This window comes from Alexandromys fortis, unplaced genomic scaffold (assembly GCF_014885135.2).
Source record: "Alexandromys fortis isolate MF-2015 unplaced genomic scaffold, M_Fortis_MF-2015_v1.1 scaffold_91, whole genome shotgun sequence".
NCBI lineage: Eukaryota > Metazoa > Chordata > Mammalia > Rodentia > Cricetidae > Alexandromys > Alexandromys fortis.
The window spans coordinates 7,098,957-7,121,217 of record NW_026067968.1 but is presented as its reverse complement, the minus strand read 5'-3'; the positions used below and the strand labels follow the sequence as shown (position 1 = coordinate 7,121,217).

The following is a 22,261-nucleotide window of genomic DNA, read 5'->3' as shown; positions in this document are numbered from 1 at the left end:
TGCCCCCACAGGCGCATACATTCGAATGCTGAGTCACCAGGGAGTGGGAGAAGGACTGGAGGCTCAGGAGGCGTGGCCTTGCAGGAAGCTGACACTGGGGGAGGGCTCTGAGGTTTCAAAAGCCCAAGTCAGACCCAGATTGCTCTCTCTGCCTACAAATAAGGATGTAGCGCACTCTCTCTCTCCTCTCTCTCCTCTCTCTCTCTCTCTCTCTCTCTCTCTCTCTCTCTCTCTCTCAGCTGCATCTCCAGCAACATGCCTGCCATGCGTCACCATGCTCCCCTCCATGATTGACTAAACCTCTGAAATGGTAAGCAAGTCCCCCAATTAAATGCTTGCTTTCTTATAAGAGTTGCCATGGGGGGCTGGAGAGATGGCTCAGAGGTTAAGAGCATTGCCTGCTCTTCCAAAGGTCCTGAGTTCAATTCCCAGCAACCACATGGTGGCTCACAACCATCTATAATGGGGCTGGTGCCTTCTTCTGGCCTGCAGGCATACACACAGAATATTGTATACATAATAAAAATAAATATTAAAAAAAATGAGTTGCCATGGTCACAGCAAAAGAACACCAACTAAGAAAATAATATGTCCTCTAAGAAAAACTATCAGAAACAGAAGCAGTGTCTAATGCTTTTATTGTTTCCTCAGCTATGCCAGTTGCCAGGTCACGTCTCTAATTTCCAGAGGCTTAACTTCACAAGTTAACTTAACAAGTCCTAAATATACAAAACCGAAGTTGTACCCAAACCACATATTTTCATGAGGAAAAAAAAATCAGAAAATGCCACATGGTTTTTAGACACACACACACACACACACACACGCACATCCACATGTATTTGGGGGTGGGGGTCCATGTGGTGCCCCATAGTTAAACCATCAGTCCAGCTCTCTCTAGCACCCCAAGCTAAGCCTGTGACAGAACAGGCTTACAAGCACATCGAGAACCTTGTCCCCTGGGACTGGCTACTCAGAAGTACCCGCATACATTTTAAGCAAAATACAGCTTTTTCACAAAACAAAATCTTCTTTCAGAACTATGCTTTCCAGAGTACTTAATACCATGACCCCATTCTAGAAAAGACTAGACTTTCCAATTTTCCCCATCCAAAGAGAAACCCTGCTGCTCTCCACTCTGAGCAAAAGTGGTGATAAGGAGAAACCTCTGGGCAGAATGGGGGGGGGCTGCAGGGGAGCCTCTAGCTGACCTCAGCCACCGCCCACAGGGCACACAGGCCCCAGCCAGTCAGGGACTGAGCACAACAGGCCTGTGGAGTTGGTACAGGAAAGTGTTCTTCCCTTGGCTGTCTTCCCTATCAGCCTGCTCCATGACCAGCTTTGGATCCACCTGGGAGGACAGAGAAGAGAACCAAGTCAGGCTCCTGGTGAGATCTGCCTAGACACCAAATCCATAAAATTATGTGCACACAGATGTGGACATGTGAGACAAAACTGTTTTTTCCATTTTACAAAACGATCTGCAGATGCTTCTTCATTTCCATAATTCACCCCACATACTGATCATCCATTCGAATAGGCACTGCAAGGGTTTTAAATCTCATTTATTTGTGTGTGTATGTCTATACATGCACAAGTGCGCAGGTATGCATGCATGTGCCACAGCACATGTGTGAGGTCTGAGGACAACCTGTGACAGCTGGTTCCACCATGTGGCTGCAAGGGGTCATCAAGCTAAACCATTTTGCTGGCCCTTGGCCCTGATCATACATTTTTAAACTGATGTTTAATAATAGGGTAAAATAGGAAACCTTTACTGAGAAATCTCCCATACACTCTGTGTATGTGGGAGCAGTGACTGGTATACTTATTTAAAAACATTTTCTCAAGCACACTACTTTCAAATACAACTCTACTTTCAATTGTTTCCCATTATTGTGCCAACTTGACGGACCCTGCTTGACAAACTTGGGGCTGCACGCAGAAGTCTGTAATGGCGGCTGGCGCAGTGATAGCCCTGAAGAAGCCACAGAGAAGCCATTCAGAGGAACATGGAGAGGCAGAATGTATTAAAATGGGAAAACCTTGATCTCAGGGTAGAAACAAAACATACTGAGGGGCACAGAGTGATCAAAGGACAAGGAAAGCCCTGCCCAGCTCACAGAGGCATCCCTGACCCTAGGGCTGAAACTGACAACTCCCTTCTGCTCCCCAGCCTCAAACAACTCACTCCGCCCTCTAAAGCTTGCAGAGATGGTAGGGACACGAGGGGCCACACCCTGCTGCATAGCCGACTTGTGCCCTGGTGCTGGTCTTTACAGTGACAGGACCGGGGGGAGAGTCTCTAGAGTGGCTAGGGCTAGAGGAAGAGGACATCAGGGTCAGCACCCTTGTAAAAGACACCACGGAGCTCTCTGGGGCCTTTGTGCCGCAGAAGCACACAGCAAGGCAGTTATCCCCACAGAGGCACCAGATTCCACCCTGGGGCACACCAGCTCAGAAGTCCAGTCCTCAGAACCGGAGGCGTGTCACAGTTTCTGAGACAGTCTCCTGCTATGCATTGCTCTAACTGTCTGGCAGACACAGGGTGCCCAGCCACCATGTCATCCTGCATGGCAGGTATGACAAAGTGACTTTCAACATTACCAAGTGCAGCAGGTCCCTTCCCAAGCTTCCTCCTCCAACGGCTGAGCAGACACAGCACTCAGAAACAGCTGTCTAGCCATCTACTTTGCCTGGAGATTCTTGTCCTGGGTCTGAGCCCATGCCCTCCCAGGTACTTTCCCCCCATCCAGCAGCAGCTGCTCCTCCAGGCATCAGCGCTCACATACCTGGTTCCACTCATAGGGGTTTTCGTGCCATTTAGGAATAATCTTCTCTCGAGGCTTCAACCGGCAGAACAAGCTACAATTTTTAAAAAGCAAATCAAAGGTTTTACTGTTGGCTACTTTTGCTTTGTAGCTAAAGGATGGTTTCAGATTCACTATCTAGTCCAAGCTGGTCTCAAACTTCTGATCCCCCTGCCTCAGTAGTCTCCCGAGCTGGGGTTATATATGTGCCACCACATCCAGCAAATTATTTTAATTATTCATTAGCACTAAAAAATAGCCGATCTTTTTTAAAAAATGTGTATGTGTGTTTAAAGTCTACAAATATCCCAAAATTAGAACTGTGATAGGCTTTCAAAGTGTCAAAATGTATATAGTTATGATAATATTTTAATGTATAGTTCATTTAAAAATGAAGAAATAGAACACAATAGACTTTAGGGAGATTATTATATATTACCTAAAATTTCGAAATTTTCAACAACAAAAATGATAAGACATGCCAATCAGGAGACAAGATCATGTGACTCTATTCAGGAAGAAGGAGCAGGGATAGAGGCTCAGTGAGCAGATGCAGATGAGGGATCAGTACACAGACTTCAAACCAGGCATGACATACACACCCAGAATTACAGCACACTACACTGAAAGGCTTAAAGCATGACGGCAATACAATAGAAACCATACAGAGAAAAAACAATACATCAACCTTAAAACGGAAAACTATGTAAACATAGAAATTCTATAAGCAATAAGCAAAATAACTGAAATGGAAATTCCCCAGATGTTACTTTTGAAAGATCAAATACGATGTGAAAAGATAGAATCTGAAAGAGAGTGGGGACAAACACTGAAGAAAAATGATCACGAGAGCAGAGCAGTAGCTGGACCAATGGCCACTGATCAAAGACCGCGTGCAGTGCATGTGTACAAAAAGGTATGCAGTGTAATGTCCTCATGAGCAGAAACAGGTAGAGATGAGTGCCCTTCCAGAAACACCACATCTATACCACTACCTTCTAAGGCTCAGAAAATACTTGGAAGAGGGAACAGAAAGAGTGTATCAGCGGGAAACCAGGGAGAAGAGCTGTGAAATCTCCAGGGCATGACAGCTCTCCAGCATGATCCCACAGCAGTGGCAGCTGACTGTGCCGGGCCTGCACAAGACGAAACTGTCAACAGTCAATCTCACGTGATCTTGGAGGGACCACTGGCCCTACCCCTCCAGGACAGCTGCTGTTTTCAGTTGTGTACTCAATGGGGAGCCCACCAAGCTCCAACAGACAGTTCCAAATGTGTAGTCACACAAAAAGCCCTGATTAAAAATCACTGGGTCATAAATATGGGCTACAGGGTGGGGTGGGGAAAGATGGCTGCAGTGGTGTAGAAGTGCGAGGGTAAACAGAACATACTATACATTTTATCAAACTGTCAATGAAGAAACTTAATTGATTAAAAAACAGATTAAGTTTTTTAAAAGCAATTTTAGGTTACAAGTAGAATAGAGAGTTACACCATGAATACCAGCCCAGGGAAGCAAGAGTAGCTGTATTAGCATCAGACAAAATAGACCTTAAAACACTCCTAACACTGGAGACGAAAAGAGGTATTCACAATAATGATAATGAACTTGCACACAGAAAATCCTGCAAACCTACCAAAACTAACCAGTCATGTTAAGATCACAAGAGATCCACGTGTAATCACTCTTAAGAAATGAACAAATCATAATTAAAACTTTTATTCACAGTATCATCAAGGAACTAATACACTTAAAAATAATTATACAACCAATGGAACCGTATAGAAGACCCTGACTTTAATCCACAAACCTATGAGCACCTGATTTTCGATAAAGGAGCTAAAAGTATACAGTGGAAAAAAGAGAGCATCTTCAACAAATTGTGCTGGCAAAACTGGATATCAATCTGTAGAAGAATGAAAATAGATCCATGTCTGTCACCATGCANAGGGAACCCTGATTGCTCTTTGGGCTGATGAGGAAGGGGGACTTGATTGGGGGAGGGGGAGGGAAAGGGGAGGCGGCGGTGGGGAAGAGACAGAAATCTTTAATAAATAAATAAAATAAATAAATAAAGAATCCAGTTAGGAACGAAATGTGATTTAAGTCCCAGTTTTCCCCTCTGTAAATGGTTCCAAGAAGATTCTTAAGTTATCATTACAAAAGTTGGGGAAAATATATGGGGAGCGTTGGTGAAAAAGATGATTGTCACCCAACAACTGGTATGGATTGCCAATCTGTACAAGACAAGGCCTTCCAAGTGGCACTGGCATACAGACCAACTGTGCCACACTAGACGCATCTACCCAGTGCACCCCACTGCTGGAGGGAGGAAATCGGACATGATTTCTCTTACTCACAGTGTGTGAATTACTAGGACTCTTAAAGATGATGAATTTTATATAAAACACAAATTCTCAAAGGTGACCAAGAGCAAATGGAAAAACAGAAACCGTGATTGACAACCAATTCATCTCAGACGGCAGCCAGGCCTACTCCATCACAGCCTTGAGTAGATACACACAGTGAGGAATTTAAAAACCAGATTAGCTAATTGGATACCTCATAGATACTGGGTGGCTTGACGGGGTGAAGTCTTACACAAAATTCTAAACTGAAACCATAGAAGATATGCTAAGTGTCAGTTTAAATCAATGTATACCATGTACCTTGTGTTCTGACATGAACTCACCCTCATTGCCCAGCAGAAGGAAACAGCACACTCTGCTGGGGGAGCAGGGAGGATGGGAAGGGGGCTTCTCCAGCTCAACATAACTCTTCCCCCCAAAGATCTACTGAGGCCATGAAATGAGAGTAAGTCCGCATGAAGAACAAGGGCAGAGTTCAGAGTCTTAGCTTGTTAACCCCTCCATCCATCCTGGAATCCAAAAATCCCTGAGCAGATGTCCCAAGTACCTGTTGCCTCATGAGGCAGCCAAGCAAGCAAAGCGTTAATCCTACTTCAGAAAGTCGTGTGGCTGGAAACTTAACTGCTGTGGCTCTTTAAACACAGGAACACTTAGTTTTCTTGCTTTCCTCACCACAAAAAAAATTTAAAGAGGTACAGATTGTCCCCACAAGGTAGCAACTTTCAAAGTGATGAATGGTGTTTTGTGTGTAGGTCACAAATAAACTCTTTTCAAGATGTTATAACCAGCTGCAGCGGGAAGATTATCTTTTCTCCAAGAAGAAGCCCTCCCAGGAGTTTTCCTGATCTCACGTGGACAGTCCTAAACACCTGTGCACACAGACAACACTAACTAGACTCGGCAGGGTGTGAGTGTGTGCGCGCACATGCGCAAAACATGATATAAAAGTAGAGGTCATGAATTCAAGAGGGTAGAGACACCGAAGGAGTTGGAGAGAGGAAAAAGTGGACATGGATATGATGCAAATACAAACTAGACTGTTGGGAGCATTGAGACCCCAGATTCTGAATTTCTTGTAATCCCCTGATCTGAGTGCCTACAGCTGCTCTGAGCACAAGACCTTCAAGAGTTCCTGATGGCAGGAGAGTGGTTTCTGGTGGGTTTAGCTGGGGCGTGGCTATCTCTATATAATCTGCCCCTGAACACAATAAAGGGGGCGTTCTTGGGGAATTCAAGGATGACCCGTGTCTCTCTGTCTGTGTGTGTCTGTGTATTTTAACCTCCAGCCCCCTTGCCCGAAACTTGGTAACTGGGTGCCAGCGCACAGAGCGCAGACACGGGGGCGCGATGCGTGGCACTAGACCTATATGAAATTCTAAAAAATTAGAATAAATTTTAAAGAAAAGTTATAAACAAAACCTAAACTGTAGGTCAGCATTTCTTTCCAGTGAAACTATGACCTATAAGCCTCACTTGCTAACAGATATTAGTGAGTTATGAATTGTATGCAGAAAGGACTCTGATGAATAGCTTAAGCCAATGTTACACTTAGAACCTTTCCTGGAGACTCCTAATACATGTTGATATACAAAGTGCAGAGATGTTCTAAATATATGAAGTAGTTTATCTCAGCAGTTCCCAAGATAATGTTATAACCTTAGAGTCTATCCTAATAGTCTACAAATTAGGTTATGTTATGTTTTAATTTTATATTCGTAGTTCTCATTCTCTTTTTGTAGCCCACAAACTTTGTTTTTTCAAGACAAGTTTTCTCTGTACAGCCTTGGCTGCCCTGAAACTCTCTCTGTAGACCAGGCTGGCCTCGAACTCAGAGATCCACCTGCCTCTGCCTTCCGATTCCTGGAAATAAGGTGTGCACCACCACTGCCCAACACCCACAACTTTCTAAAAAACAACAACAACAAAACGATAAGATTATGAAACAGTAATAACCATCTAAGCACAGAAAACTCTCGGACCCTGTGAAGACAGATTCGGACCACACGCCCAAAGGCCAGATAAGAACGGTCCTTCGGCAGTGCTGCCCCAATCTGACAGACACTTGATTCTCCACGTTCATTGCTTTGTTGTTCAGCTTTTTCAAAAGGTAGTTTACTCTTATCAGTGTTAGTACGATTTATATTACATCCCCCCACTCCCCACACTTCTGCCCCTGTTGGCTGTCAGACGGATGAGCTTGGGAACACCTGGAACTAGCCCAGGAGAAAGGAGTTCACTGACCGACAGCAGAGGATAAACAATGAAATGATTTCCCGACATTCTAAATTCTGCCCCTTACCTCTGACATCCAAGCAGGAACACTGAGAAATGAACACGGCTCCAAGCAAAGTTTTAAGAACCCAGTAAAATGTGTTTACAAGGTCCTTCCTGAATGCTGTAAATAATCCATGAGCCTCACACACAGTTTGACCACTACCTCTTCTCCTCACGCTATGGCCGTGGTGCCTTCCAACTACATCTACAACAGCAGAGAGATGTTAGGTTAACGCCAGTGTCCTTGACCCATGGGAACTGTACCAGAACCTTGTCCTGTCACCTCATACAGACAGCTTACGTCTCATAGGCTAGCCATTAAAACAAACTAGTGAGTTTTGAACACCGTGCACCGTAGACAAGTCTAGCTAGCAGACTACATAGGACCACTGGGACAAGTCTTATGACTTACAGCCCAGCCCTAGCCTCATCCCAAGCCCCCTGCTTCCTAATTCTGCAGAAATGCGACAGGTAGCTGCTTCACCCTGCTGCTACCGTGACGTCATTTCCTCTCTCTTTCCTTGCATGGTGACCGTATGTAGATACTGCAGAATTTCATACCGCGAAGTGGGAAATTGTCCTGCATTTTCTCTGTTCCTGGGAGATAGACTCTGAAGCTGAGATTAGCAAGTAGGAAGCTTACTGAAGAGGTAGCACCTATGAGGTAGTTAGAGAGTCAGGGGGAGAAGATAATCACGTGATGTGATTCTGACCGTGACCTTAGCCAAACCTTAGTGAATCCTAATGGATCCACTGAAGAAAGAAAACCCCTCCAAGTTGTTTGCACGTGTGGCAGGGGACCAGACCTTTATTCCCTAACAACGGCCTACTGCTGGATGTGGAGCACCCTTGGGAGTTGATGAAACCTGGGCCAAGAGCGATACCCGGAGGACTCAGCAGTGGTGTGTCAGAGGGCAACCCTCAAGGCAGCAGCGGGAATGAAGGAATGGCAGGTGGCGTTTAGACCATCCACTCCCAGTCCCTGGAGTGGGGACTGTTGCTAATCAGAGATACTGAGCCGCAGGCGCTCCTGACATTAGGCAGATGCAATGAGAAATTCATTTCATGCTTTTCTGCTCAGGTGAAATCCAAAGAAATCCACCTTGACAAAAATCTAATCAAATCTGAGAACAAGCTTGGGGGAAAGTAATATATGCAACTGGCTTGTGAGGTAATGAACATCTGCAGGTGTCTCTAAGTGTGAATTTAGATGTGTTCTCCTGCACCTATGCACATACCTTAGATGCTAAGATTTTTGAAATTTAGACTAGCAATATCTGGGGCCAGAGAAAGTGGCATCGCCCTGATAAACACATACCAAATGAAGGATTTTCCATGCTGTCCCCTGCTTAAGACAAAACAAAAGGGATGCCCTGGCAGAGAAGAAAAATGAATGCATATGAAATTTGGTTTGACAGTAACATTTTATTTCCTTCCTATTCTAATGTGTTGACTGTGGAGGCGATCCTGTTCTAAACCCCTAGTCTGAATAAAATGTAAAATATTCATTCCTTTTTCTGTAGTTCTCATTATCTTCGCTGCATCTCAGCTGGAATATTTTGTCACCATCTCATATCGAAGATGACTCATGCCAGCTTCCTCAGCGAATTCACTCCCAGCCTGTTGCCAGAGCTGTAGCTACTATAATACAGGCTTCATAGACACAACTGACTCTTGGGTATATTCCTTAAATACATCTAAAAAGCAGGACATTTTTATGATCTTTAAGTCAAAATTACAATATGATAAAAACATTAAATGATTTTCATTCTGATTTTATTTGAGGTACACATGGCAAATAAACATGCATATATTTAAGGTAGGCAGCATAATTGCTTAGGATAACACATGAATATAATATAAAATCTTATTCTAATCAAGCTAATTAAAGTATCCATCACATCATAGAATTGTCATTTGTGTGTAGTGAAAACCTTTACCATCTCTTAGAATTTTCAAATACACAGTACCATACCAACTAAAGTCAGCATACTATATGCTAGAGCTGGAGAACTCCATCCTTCCTAACCGAGACCTTGAAGCCATTGATTGACATTTCAACATTCCCACATCCTATCCCCTACTTCTAGTCCCCATCATTCTGCTTTCTGGTTTTGAAAACTTGTGACTATTTCAGATTCTACTTACAAATTAAGTCATGGAATATTCCTGCAGCTGTACTTGCATTATTTCTCTTAGCACACTGTCTACAAGTATCATCTGTATGGACATTAAAAAGAAAGAGAAAGAACATATGATAATCATTTTCACTTTATTAATTTTCACTGCTAGCAGCTCACTGCTCCCTGTATTTGTCCTGCAGAAGGCTCTCCTATAATCCCATACTCAAACAGGGAAATTGATGTCACCAACAAAGGTGCTGTGTGGATTATGAGTGGTAATGAAATCAGCCAGGATGGCTTACCTTGCTAAAAATTTACCCATGTTATCACGTTTGTGTATTCTCTCACTCACCCACAGAATGGCACTGGTTGACCCCATGGTTGGCCTATTGTGCACAGGGCTACAGTAACATTGAGAGTGCCACTATTGTTTCCAAGACACTAATTTTATTTTTTTAAAATATATAACCAGAGTTGGGCTTGCTGGGTCCATTCTTAAATTCTTTGGGGCCATCATACTGTTCTTCATAATGTTCGTATCCATTAACATTGTCAGCAATAGAATATAAGGGTTCACTGTATCTATATCCTCATTAACACTTGTTTGCCTTTTTGATGTCTTCCTAATTGGACTGAAGTAAAATATCACTTTAGGTTTAATTTAGATTTCCATAGTGATTAGTGAAATGGACCACATTTCATAGACTTGATGGCTCTTTGTACATCTTTTTTTAAAATGTCTTTCTCCTTCTTCTTCTTCCTCCTCCTCCTCCTCTTCCTCCATCTCCTCTTCTTCCTCTTCTTCTTGTTAGTTTGGTTTGGTTTTGTTTAGTTTTCTTTCAAGACAGCATTTCATATCCCTGGCTGTACTAGAATTCACTCTGTAAACCAGACTGGTTTTGAACTCACTCAGAGATCCATCTACCTTCCCCTGCCTTCTGAGTGCTGGGATTAAAGGCAGGTGCTACCACTACTTGACTATTGCCCATTTCTTTAAAAAGGCTGTTTTGTTATTGTTGTGTTGTTGTGGGGTCAGAAGGGGTGTTGGTTGGTTGATTGGTTGATTGGTTGGTTGGTTGGTTGGTTGGTTTGTGGACATTGGCTGCATGGTGAAGGTTGTTATGTTTAGTAAGGCAGAGTTTTTGATATATTGTTTACAAATATTTTCTCACTCTGTTGGTTGCCTTTCTATAGATTTTAAGTGGCACAATTTGGGGTTAGAAATGTCAGCCAATTATAAATCATGCATATTTTCCTCAAAAATCAAAGTCATACACTTAAAATACGTTGAACAAGCTATCATAAATGAAACATGTTTTGAGAGAAAAGTCTGAAACCATCATTTCCAATCTACCCATTTTGTAGATAAGGAAAATGAAGCAAGAAATGTGAAACCAATCAACAGAGCACCTAGAACTTAATCAGTACCACAGCGTCACAAGTATCTAGTTCCCAAAGCAGAGAACCTTATGTGTTCCCATTTTCTTCCTTAACCATAGCTAATAACTATTTACACCATTACAGTTCTTCATGTCATTGCGAACACTGATGTTAAATGAGATCCCTGCTCTGGTGTTTTGTGCACAACACAATGCACTGTGGCCATTTTACATCTTTGACTGACCTGGTTATCTATCTATTTTCTGCAGCCCATGAAACAGGTAGATGCGGTTAGCTGCTCGCAACCATAAGTGCAGAGGAAGAATAAGCTCTTTCCCTGAACCATGAGCTGACTCCAGGAGAGCAGTGTGCAGAGGAAACGGGAGACTCAGACAACCCAGAAATGTTCTGCCTAACTTGAGAGGATACAAGGTCTAGAACCAGTGCTGATATAAAAAAAAAAATCTGGTATAAAAAAATTAAAACCAGAATACGGTTTAAATCTGTAAAGCATTTTTGATGTTTGGCTGACATGGCAATGCAATCTTCATTTTCCCTCATTTTATTCAGAACATCATTTTGTATTGAGCTTTAAAAGAAAAGGAAATACAAAGCAAGAGAAATCTATAACCATACATCCCCTCCCGCACTGAAAGAGTTCTTTATTTGCCTCTTTTTTATGTTATTCTAGGTTTCACATGTACAAATATGTATTTATTTCTTATTTCATATAACATATTTCACGTAATTTTATCCTCAATTCTAGGCATGATAGACTGCTGCCTCACGTATTTGGCATGTTATTTATGGCAGATTAGCTCATTCTATAAGTATGAAGCCAAAGTGAAAAGTTCATTTGCAGTGAGAACCAATGTACTTTCCACTCCGATCGGAGTGTTCTCAGATGTTATCATGAAACCTAACTACCCCTCCAGGAAATGACAGTTTAAGACAAACAACTCAGATAATGCATGAGTGAAGGGCTCCCTGCTGGCAAGTCTCTTCTGACATACCTTTCAAAACAGGGCACCTTCTCCATCCACACAGGGCCTGTCCTGGCACTTCCTAAAGCCGACCACTCTGCACGCGGCTAAAAGAGGAATGTAAACACCAAGCCAACGGCAACTCTTTGTCTACAAAAGTGTCCTGCCTAGAGATACAGTGGTATAATAATGGTACAAAGTTTGTGGGAGTAGCCAACCACTATCTAGTTTGACTTAAGACCCATTCCACAAGATGGAACCCATCCTCATCACTGCTTGGGTGACCAAGAATCTGAGACTAGACAGGCCAGGGACCTAGAGTAAACTCAAATACTGCTGTTCTAAAGGTACCAAAAACTGACTCCTAAATTATATTCTGATATTCTGCTATAGTCATTGAGTGCCTTGCTCGGTCATCATTAGAGACGCTTCCTCCTGAAGCAGATGGGAACAAACACAGAGACACAGAGAGTGAGAGACCCTGGAACACCCAGTCCTACATGGATGTCTACATCAAATCCCTCCCACACGGAGCTCAAGGAGCCCTGTGGAAGTGGAGGTGTAGAACCAAAATGACGGAGAGCAAGACAACAAAACCCTCTAAATCGACATGATCAAAGTTCATATGAACTTCCAGATACGAAAGGAGCATGCACAGGGCCTGCTCAGGTCTACACCAGGTACTCATCATATATATATGATGGTTTCCAGTTTTGTGTTTTTAAGGGATTCCTGAGTGTGTCTCTGATTCCTGTGCTTTCTCTTGGACTCTTTTCCTCCTCTTTGTCTCTTCCAACTCTGATGTGACAGTTTTTATTTTATCTTATTATATTTTACTTTGTAATAAAACAAAGTAGTAAAATGTATTATTATTTTAAAAAATGCAAAATGAGAGTTGCATGGTGACATATGTCTACAGTCTCAGCACTTGGGTAGCAGGAAAAGAAGGATGGGAATCAGGCAGGAGGAGGATTGCTCCAAATTGAAGGCTAGTGTGATCTGTAGAGCAAGGTCTAGGCCAGCCAGGGCTGCACAATGACACTCTCCCACAGTAGAAAAGTTGTGTTCCATTTAGAAAATAAAATATTAACCCCCCAAAAAAGGTATAAAATAATTAAATTTTAAATGTTTATAGTGCCAAAAGTCAACCCTGAAAACATACGTATAAGTAACATTTGAACTGAGCAGGTTATATGTAGAAATATCTATGTATACACATATATATGCATGCGTGCAACAACAATAGGTGAGAAAAAAAGGCCACCAATTTCAAGAAGAGCAGGAAGGGGTAAGTGGAAAGACTTAGTGGCAGAGGAAATAAAAAGGAGAAATATTGTAATTATAATCTTAAAGTCAAAATTTTAAAAAATACGTTCATAATTTTGCTTAAAATTATTTCATAAATAACATTATGATTGCAGAAGATATTTGGATATAACAATAAACTTCTTTCCTCAATTGTTTTATTTAAAACTTTTTTTTAAAAACCGTCTCTACACAGTTCAAATCCCTGTGTCCTAAGTGTGCGTGAGGTATCTTTAAAAATAGGGACTTCAACCTCTGAGAGACAACCAAGGGCTATATCAATAATCAATATTGTTTTGGGAGATGATGAACTACTTTGTTGAAAGGAAGCTTCTCCTGTCTGTTTAGGGTTATTCCTAACTTTATTTATGGTGTGTGTGTGTGTGTGTGTACATATATGTATTATTATAACCTTAGGCAAATTTAAGATAATGTGATTCCTTGAGGCTTTTATCAAGTGAAAAAAAAATAATTATACAAAAGCCCAGGATTTGCTTACTAAAAACTAGAAAGAGGGACAGGGAAGATGCCTCAGTGGATAAAGCACTTGCCATGCAAGCATGCAAACTGGATTTGAAATCCTCTGGACACACATAAAGCTACATGTAATGGGCCCATGTCTGTAATCTAACACGCCTATGCCGAGCACGCAAGCCTGGCATATGCAGGGTCAACAAGAGATTCTGCCTCGGATAAGATGGAAGATGAGTACCAACACTTGAGGCCATGCTCTCATCTCCACATGCACACCATGGCACACTCATGCACATGAACACACACATACAAGAAAGAAATGAAAGACTAGCTAATAGTCCTGCTTTACTACTAACATGGCAAATTTCTGCCAGGTGGTGGTGGAGTACCATTAATCCCAGCACTAGGATCTCTGTGAGTTCAAGGCCAGCCTGGTCTACAGGGTTACACAGAGAAACCCTGTTTTGAACAAATGACAATTTCCCAAATTCATTAGAACACTGTCCCATTCTAGCAAGGCTTTCTGTGCAGACTGACCAACCACTGATGCCGATGTGGCCATGGAAGGCAAAGACTCTGGCCAGTAGACACAGCCAAAGGACACAAATGGGAAGACAAATGACGGCTGGTTTCAAACTTACTAGGTAGCCACAGCAAGACAGTGAGACTCATGAAATCTGCAGGCAAGTGGATGGAAGTAGAAAAAAATCAGCCTGAGTATCCCAGACCCAGAAAGATAAATATGGTACACACTTGCTTACATGTAGGTACAATAACAAAGTAACAACCCACAGAACTACAGAGGAAAGGTAGAGAGTCCGGGACTGGAGGGGACAGACTTAGGAATGGGAAATAGATAGATGAAAGATAGATAGATAGATAGATAGATAGATAGATAGATAGATAGATAGATAGATAGATAGATATGGTTGGAAGGGGGAACCAGAATAGGAGGATCAAGTAGGGAGGGGCAGGGAATATGGAAAGACAGCTAAATCAAGGAGCATTTGACAGGTAGTATGGAAACCTAATTTAGTAGAAACTTCTTACAATATGTACATATATGAAGCCGATCTGAATAAAATCAACAAATAATGGGGGAGACAGAATCCCAACTGGCCACCTCTGTCACACAATGAAGTTTCCAATACCAAGAATGGGGTTACATCTAATTGAGTTGTTGGCCAAAGGGGCCCCATGGGAGTCCCCAAACAATCCAGACTGTTGCCAAGACTATAGGTTGCTCTCCACAATCTGACAACAAGACTCCATTGCTGAACACAACATCTATACTGAACATGGAGCTGTTGAGCTGGTGCCTACATAAAGCATTCACCCTGTGTTCCAGCATCTTTGATACAGAAAGGTACTTTGCACACTATCAAAAGAGTAACAAACACAAACCAGTCACAAACCCTGCCTGCAAGATGTGCTAGGGCAATGGTGTTACAAAGCTTGTGGGAGGAACCAATCAGTAACTTATCTGACTTAAGCCTATTCCACAAGGTGTAACCCCTATCTGACACTGCTTGGGTGACCAAGAACTGGAGACTAGATAACCCAAGGACCTAGGGGAAAGCCAAGTAACACTGGCCTAAAAATGGGGGGATGTAGTGGTAAAATGACTTCACTATACTCATAGATCAGTGCCTTGCTCAGCCATCATCAGAGAAACTTCCTCCTGCAGCAGATGAACAAATACAGAGACCCACGCCAGACACTACACAGAGAATGAGAGAGACCTTCAGTCCTAAATGGGATGTCTCCATCAAATCCCTCCCTTCAGAGCTCAGGGATCGATCCTCTCAGAAGAGGAGGTGGAAAGAGTGTAAAAGCCAGAGAAGGAGGAGGACATCCTCTTATCAACATGACAAAGCTCATATATGAACTCACAGAGACTGAGGCTGCATGTTGTGTGTGGTTAACAGTGCCATAACGAAGCCATAGGAGATCACCAATACTCATTGTTCATGACCTGGATGCTGGCCCCATGGGCATATATTTGTAAGTAATTTATGTATATAAAACCTCCACTCAAGCTTGACATACACACACTCAGCAGTAGGGAGAGTGAGAGAGGGAGAGAGAGAATACAAAAACCAGATGGTACGGTGGCACATTCCTATAATCCCAGCACTTGGGAGGCAGAGGTAATCCACTGAGGGTGCTAATACACACCCCTTGACCTCTGAACTCTGGTTGGGAATGGAGCTGCCAGTGAGAGATGAAAGGTACAAGGGAGGATTGGCCAAAGCACCACCTAGTCTCCAAGGCACAGACTCCACTTCTCTCCCCTGGGCCCCAATCTTTACCTAGTGATGGGGATATCGCACCACTCTGTGGTCCCTGTGTCCTGCCCGGCTACATAAAATAATTTCTTTACCATGATTTCCTTAAAGATCACATGGATGATGATTATTCTGCCTTGTCTGAGTCCCCGACCCACAGACATGACACCCAGTACCTCCAGAGGTGCCTCAGCACTGGAATCCCACTTAAGTCTGTCATATCTCCTAAATAACTTGAAACATCCAAACAACAAAACAACACACACACACACACACACACACACACAGGCTGTATATTGCCTAGCATACCTTACCAGTATGGTACCACATAACTTACCCTAGAAGTTTCTGACGTGCATTCTCCTGTAACTGTGCAATTTTTTCAGGCCCAAGATACTTGGATCCATTTGGCCCATCACATACTAGCTTGTTGATAGCAGCCCTGAGAATGTTAATCTGTAAAGGAACAGTGACAGACTATGTGGCTACATACAACTGTATTTCATCCCACAGTAAACAGGTCACAGCATTCAAAGCTGTGTTCTTCGACTCGCATCAGTCAAGTTTAGAGGATTGGTAAAACGACAGAAATAACAGCAGAGAACAGCCAGGACCCGTCAGCTCATATCCAGCCTCTCTCACATTTGTCACAGCTGAGATGCCAGCCATGGGTGTAGATTGGACCCATTTTCTATTAGCATCCCCATTTCGTCTCCAGGACCCAGGCCCAAGAACCACACTCAACTTCCCATGTCTTCTCTGGTGTAGGCTCATTAGGCTTGCCTGACCTTAGAGATCCACATGGCCCACCTCAACTCCCAGTAACTTTATAAGAGCTAACTATTTTTCTCCCAATTGTCTATTTCTCTACCTAGACATGTGGCTATTTTATATTCCAGGTTATAATTCAATACATATACTGTGTTGCTCAACTGTTCTGCCCTCTCGCTGGCTCCTCTATCCTTGGATGCTCTACCCTGTGTGCTTCATGTGCTTCCTTCCTGGGCACCGACATTTCCTGCTCCCTTCCTAGAGAAAGAAGTTTCTTCAAGGAGAAATCCAACCGGTAATCCCATTAGAACCCAGATGCTGAGTGTCAGCTATGCTCTTTGCCTCACAGGCAGCCCTCCCGGAGCTGGACATCACACACTGACCTCTAACTGTTTCTCTACCCAGCTGCCCTACAGCACTAGCTAACCTTAAATCCACTCTGGTGTCTCTGGCTCTAATCCAGTACCCCAGAAGTCACACTAGCCTTTCTTACTCACTTTTAATTCCCGTTTAGTAATGACCACGGTCCCCAAATCCATTCCCTTATATAGTCACCCCAATAATATGGAAAACGCCTTCAGACCCGCTGGTTTGTGCCTAACCCCCAAAGCTACCAACTACAGGGTAGTGTTCAAATGGAGCCTCCTTTTCCTCTTTCTTCTCCAAGCTCCTTTTCTCTTTACTCCTTCAATATAAGTACGTGTGACATTTGTCACAGCTATGCCAGCTGTTCCTTTCCACAGATGCATCCCATGCTGGGAGCCCTGATACCCCGTGTGGGGTGTGTGTCATACAATAAAAGCCCACTATCTGGAGACACCTAGAGGTGGGCAAGTGCACAGCCGTGTCCTCTACCTTCATCCCTTTTGTCTTCAAGATCCTAGATGCTCCCAGTGCATTTATTCACCTCCCTATCTCCTAGCAACCACGCATCTGCTTCTTGTACAGATGTCTTCCTAGCAGGTCCACACAGATGCACCCCCAATTGCTGTAGTAAATGCTTGTAGGATTTTATTCATACTCTTGTATGAATCACTCATTTCTTTTTGCTGCCAAATACTGCTCTGTTGTATTACCACAGCTTGCTTATACATTCCCCTGTCAAAAGGCATCACTAACAGCAGCAGTTATGAGTGAAGCTGCTGACACTCACACAGGCTCTCTGAGGACACACATTTTTCACATCTTTCAGCTTTTGAGTGGCGTGAGTCAGCAGCCCCTTCCTTCCCTGCCCTTGGCTACACCGGGCACTTCTGAGAAGGAAAGGCACTCTGCAGTGGCATTTCTTCATGAATTTTAGAGAAGGGTCAGTTTTTAGGTATTTTGTAAAATGCAAAAAGACATGAATTACTAGAATAAGGAAATATGAAACAAAAAAAAGAAAAACATTTTTTCATTGGCATCTACCCACTTGCTGGGCATACTCTAAAAGCTGCCACAGAGCCTGATAGCTGCTGCTCTCCAGGAAACGGGCACCCAGCCTGCAGCACCAAGGCCAGGTGCCAGAGCTTGTTTCTTTATCTCCCTGTGTGTACTAGCAGGAGGGGACCACAGAGTCTATGCAAATGAGAGCCCGGAGGGCATCAAAAAGCCGCATGCACTGGTACAGCCCACATGGGAAGCAGGCAAGCACATCTTGTAAAGCAGTGTGGCAGATGCTAAGTCACATGAGTACAAAAGCAAGCAGCAGAGAATTGCTATCCACGACTATGCCACACGTACCTCAACAATGTCCTCCACGTTGAAGCACACGTCAAAGGCCAGCTCAATGTCGTGTTCTGGCAGAATAGGGGCCTCCGTAGTTGAATTCCATCCCAAACCACAAAGGGCCCCAGTATAGCATTTGCCATCACGGTCAACTCTGAAAGGCATTTAGAGGAGTTCAGCTAGGCCACTGTTCCAAGGTTGGACATGTGACTGCTCAAGTGACCTGGTGTCTCCTAGCATTGTAATTAAATCATGTGACTCCTCAGTTTTTACACAGAAACACAGACTAAATATCACTAAGGGATGATTGGTTAAATATGCGCATTAACACAAGGTTGGGTTACTTATACACATTTTCAAAATTTTGTGTTATGTGTATGGCTGTTTTGTCTGCATGAATTATGTATACCACATTCATGTTTAGTGCCCTCAGAAGTCAGAAGAAGGTGTTGGAGTAACAGATGGCTGTGAGCTGCCATGTGAGCGCTGGGGACCTCTGGTAGAGCAGTCAGTGCTCTTACTCTCTAAGCCATCTCTCCAGTACTTAACGCTGGGTTTTTAATTCTCTTTGTAACAAATGAGGTAATAAGACATCTCCGTCATCAGCCAATAAAAGCAAAAGGAGATCCTGCGTATAAGTAACCGTAGACGCTAAAAACAAGAGTTCAGACTTAGAGCCTGGGTTTTGAGTTAATCCCATTGTAAAGCCATCAGAAGTGTTTCTTAGGTCCAACAGGAGACTTGGAATAAAGCACCTGCTGCCAAACCCAACAACCCGATTCAATCCCAGGGGCAAAAACAAACTCCTGCAAATTCTCCACTGACCTCCACATGCACACTGTGGCAAACACATGCAAAAATATGTAAATATATATAAATAGAAGATGGGCTGGAGAGATGGCGCAGCAGTTAAGACCATCAACTGCTCTGTGAAAGACCTGGGTTCTGTTCCTATTGCTCACATGGTGACTTCAAATAATCAGTAACTCCAGTTCCTGGGGAATCTTAAATCCCCCTTATTCTGACCTTGCCTGGCACCAGGAACGCACACGGTATATATACATGAACATGCATGCAAAACACTTATACACATAATATAAAATAAATCTAAAATATTTTCTTAAATGCAATAAAAATTTTAAACATTTCTCTAAAATTATCTTCTATATTATTAATGTAATTTATTATTATTTCAATTTAAAACCTTTTTAGAACAGAGATAAGAAACACGTTTTATTAGATCATCATGGCCCCTCACCTGTTGTTCTCATGTAGAACATATATATTTCAGCTCATCTTCTTCTTTTTTGTTTTTGAGACCGTCTGGCCCAGCAGCCCAGACCCAGCCTTTAACTTACAGCCCATCATTCCCCACCCACTCTCAACCCTATGCTTTACAGGCACATGTCACCACACCTGGGTTCTGCTTCATTTATGTCTAATAGGTAAAGGAACGCAAACAAGCAGTGCAGTATAATCTGAGTCTCAGGTCCTCCCCAAAGAGCACTGTAAAGTTTTAGTCTGCTGCCTGTGGTCCTTTGGGAGGAGGCGGGGTCTAGGAGAAATCTTGGAGAGAAACGAGACCCTGGCCCCTCCTCTCTCTCTCCCTACTTACTGCCTTGGGTGGCTTTGTTCTGCCACATGTCCCATCCTAATTTTCTGCCTTTTCTACAGGCCCCAGACCACAGTCACATGCGTGTGTGCTGAAGCCTACGACACTGTGAATGGACACAAACCTTTTATCCTAAGTTGCTTTTCTCAGGCATATTGCCATAGTGACTGTCCTGGGTAGTGTTAGTGTCATCCAAAAGGAGGGACCTCAGCTGAGAAAACCACCTCCCTAAGATCCAGCTGTAGGGCATTTTCTCAATTAGAGATCAACAGGGAAGAGCTCAGCCCATTGTGGGTGGGGCCATCCCTGGGTGGGTGGTCATGGGTTCCATAAGAAGCAGGCTGACCAAGCCATAGGAAGCAAGCAGGTAAGCAGCACCCTGCATGGCCTTGCATCAGCTCCTGCCTCCAGGCTCCTGCCCTGACTTCCTGTGAACTGTGAAGCATAAGCAGAATAAACCGTTTCCTTCCCAAGTTACTTTGGTCATGGTGTTTCCTCACAGCAATCACAACCCTGACTAAGACAGCGACCAAAGTTAACTCTGTTTCTCCCTCCCACAGAGAATGTACGAAGCAGCAGAGTGACTTTCTCATCTCAGGGCTCTGGACTGAAGTCTGTGGGGAATCCGTGTTGGATATCTGCACAAGAGCTATGATCCAATTAGTAGTTCACTTCTTTACTCCCTCGTTCCCACGGGAAGAGAGGCTCACAGGATTCCTCACTGGCACTCGTAGACAACAGGATGCCACTTTTATCTACTATTCAATTTCTAACTCCATGTCGTATTTCTTTTGTCTGATTTAAGTTTCCTGGAATGCTGCCTGCACTCTGTCAAGCGTCTGAGCTGCTCTTTACAGAAGTCAAAACACAAGATGGGGGCTGGAGAGATGGCTCAGAGGTTAAGAGCATTGTCTGCTTTTCCAAAGTTCCTGAGTTCAATTCCCAGCAACCACATGGTGGCTCACAACCATCTGTAATGGGGTCTGGTGCCCTCTTCTGGCCATCAGGCATACACACAGACAGAATATTGTATACATAATAAATATTTAAAACACACACACACACACACACACACACACAAGATGTCCTTCTCCTTCCAGAGGACCATCACAGTGATAACACCCGACAGGAGCAGCCTGAGTGCTGGCGTTTACTCTTGTTCGGTCTGGGGGTTCAATCAACTGTGGTAGGAACAGGGTAGAGTGACAGCTGCTGGTTCACACTGTAGCAGGCAGGAACGAGAAGCAGAGGAAGCAGGCAAGAACTAGAAGCTGCTATGTCTTCCCAAGCCTGGCTCCAGTGATCTAGGCCTCAAGTCCCAAAGGCTCCACAGTCTCCCAGGACAGTGCCGTCTGAGACTCAAGCCACAACAACATACAAGCCAAAAATACCCCAAGTGGAAAATGCATTGTTTACACTCAGCCTTCTGCATATCACAGCATACAGACATGTTGGCCATCATGCTACAACAGCAGCCTGGAGCTTGCTGGCATCACTAACCAGAGAGCCTAAACAAGTGTACTTTGGTATCACCACAAAACTAAAACTTAAGAAGTCAAACTCTCCGAAGTCAAGGGTCATGAACAATATAGCAAGACAGAATCACGCAAAAGCAGAGAAAACTGAACCAATATAAGATGGGCTGCAAACCAATTCCTCCGCAGATTCTGTCATTTTCTTTGCCCTGCCTAGACTCTGGCTGTGAAAGCTGCATACAGACCCAGCTGAGGTCCACACCTACCTTAACTCCATCACTGGCGCGAACAGCATGCTGAGGAGCGCTGGGAGGCCTGGGATGTGAGGCATCAGGGACGTTTCTCTCAGGAGCATGGTAGACCCTGCCATACAGCAGACAGCCAGCGTCAGACCTGCATCACACACTGCTTAGGGTGTGACGGGGAGAGCCCTGCTGACCCCTCCTAATCCAGCTGGCTCCTCTTCTGCTGAGTCTGGCCACCTGGGTCCCCTCCAAGGAACATATGCCCCACCTTTGGCTCCTACAGATAAACTCGTGGCCATGCTTAGATATTTATCCCTGAAAAGAGTAACTCGTTTAGTTACTGCTTTCTTTATTCTCTTGTGAGGCTATCTTATCAGGATTTTCAACAGCCAAGAACTCTGTAGAAAAACATGGAGGAACAAGAATCATTTAATTCCCACATCC

At 43.6% G+C, this 22,261-nt stretch overlaps 1 protein-coding gene across 1 annotated transcript in view; it reads right to left on the bottom strand.

The window, feature by feature from the left end:
• Positions 1-740: 740 nt before the first annotated feature.
• The window catches only part of Tdrd9 (tudor domain containing 9), a 111,774-nt gene continuing 90,253 nt past the window's right edge, over positions 741-22,261 (bottom strand). The window contains exons 32-36 of the mRNA XM_050154771.1: positions 21,839-21,935; positions 18,501-18,639; positions 16,345-16,463; positions 2,793-2,865; positions 741-1,351 (exon numbers count right to left, since the gene is read on the bottom strand). Of these exons, the coding sequence (XP_050010728.1) occupies positions 1,250-1,351; positions 2,793-2,865; positions 16,345-16,463; positions 18,501-18,639; positions 21,839-21,935 (530 nt within the window). The 3' untranslated portion in view covers positions 741-1,249. The remainder of the gene's footprint in view (positions 1,352-2,792; positions 2,866-16,344; positions 16,464-18,500; positions 18,640-21,838; positions 21,936-22,261) is intronic.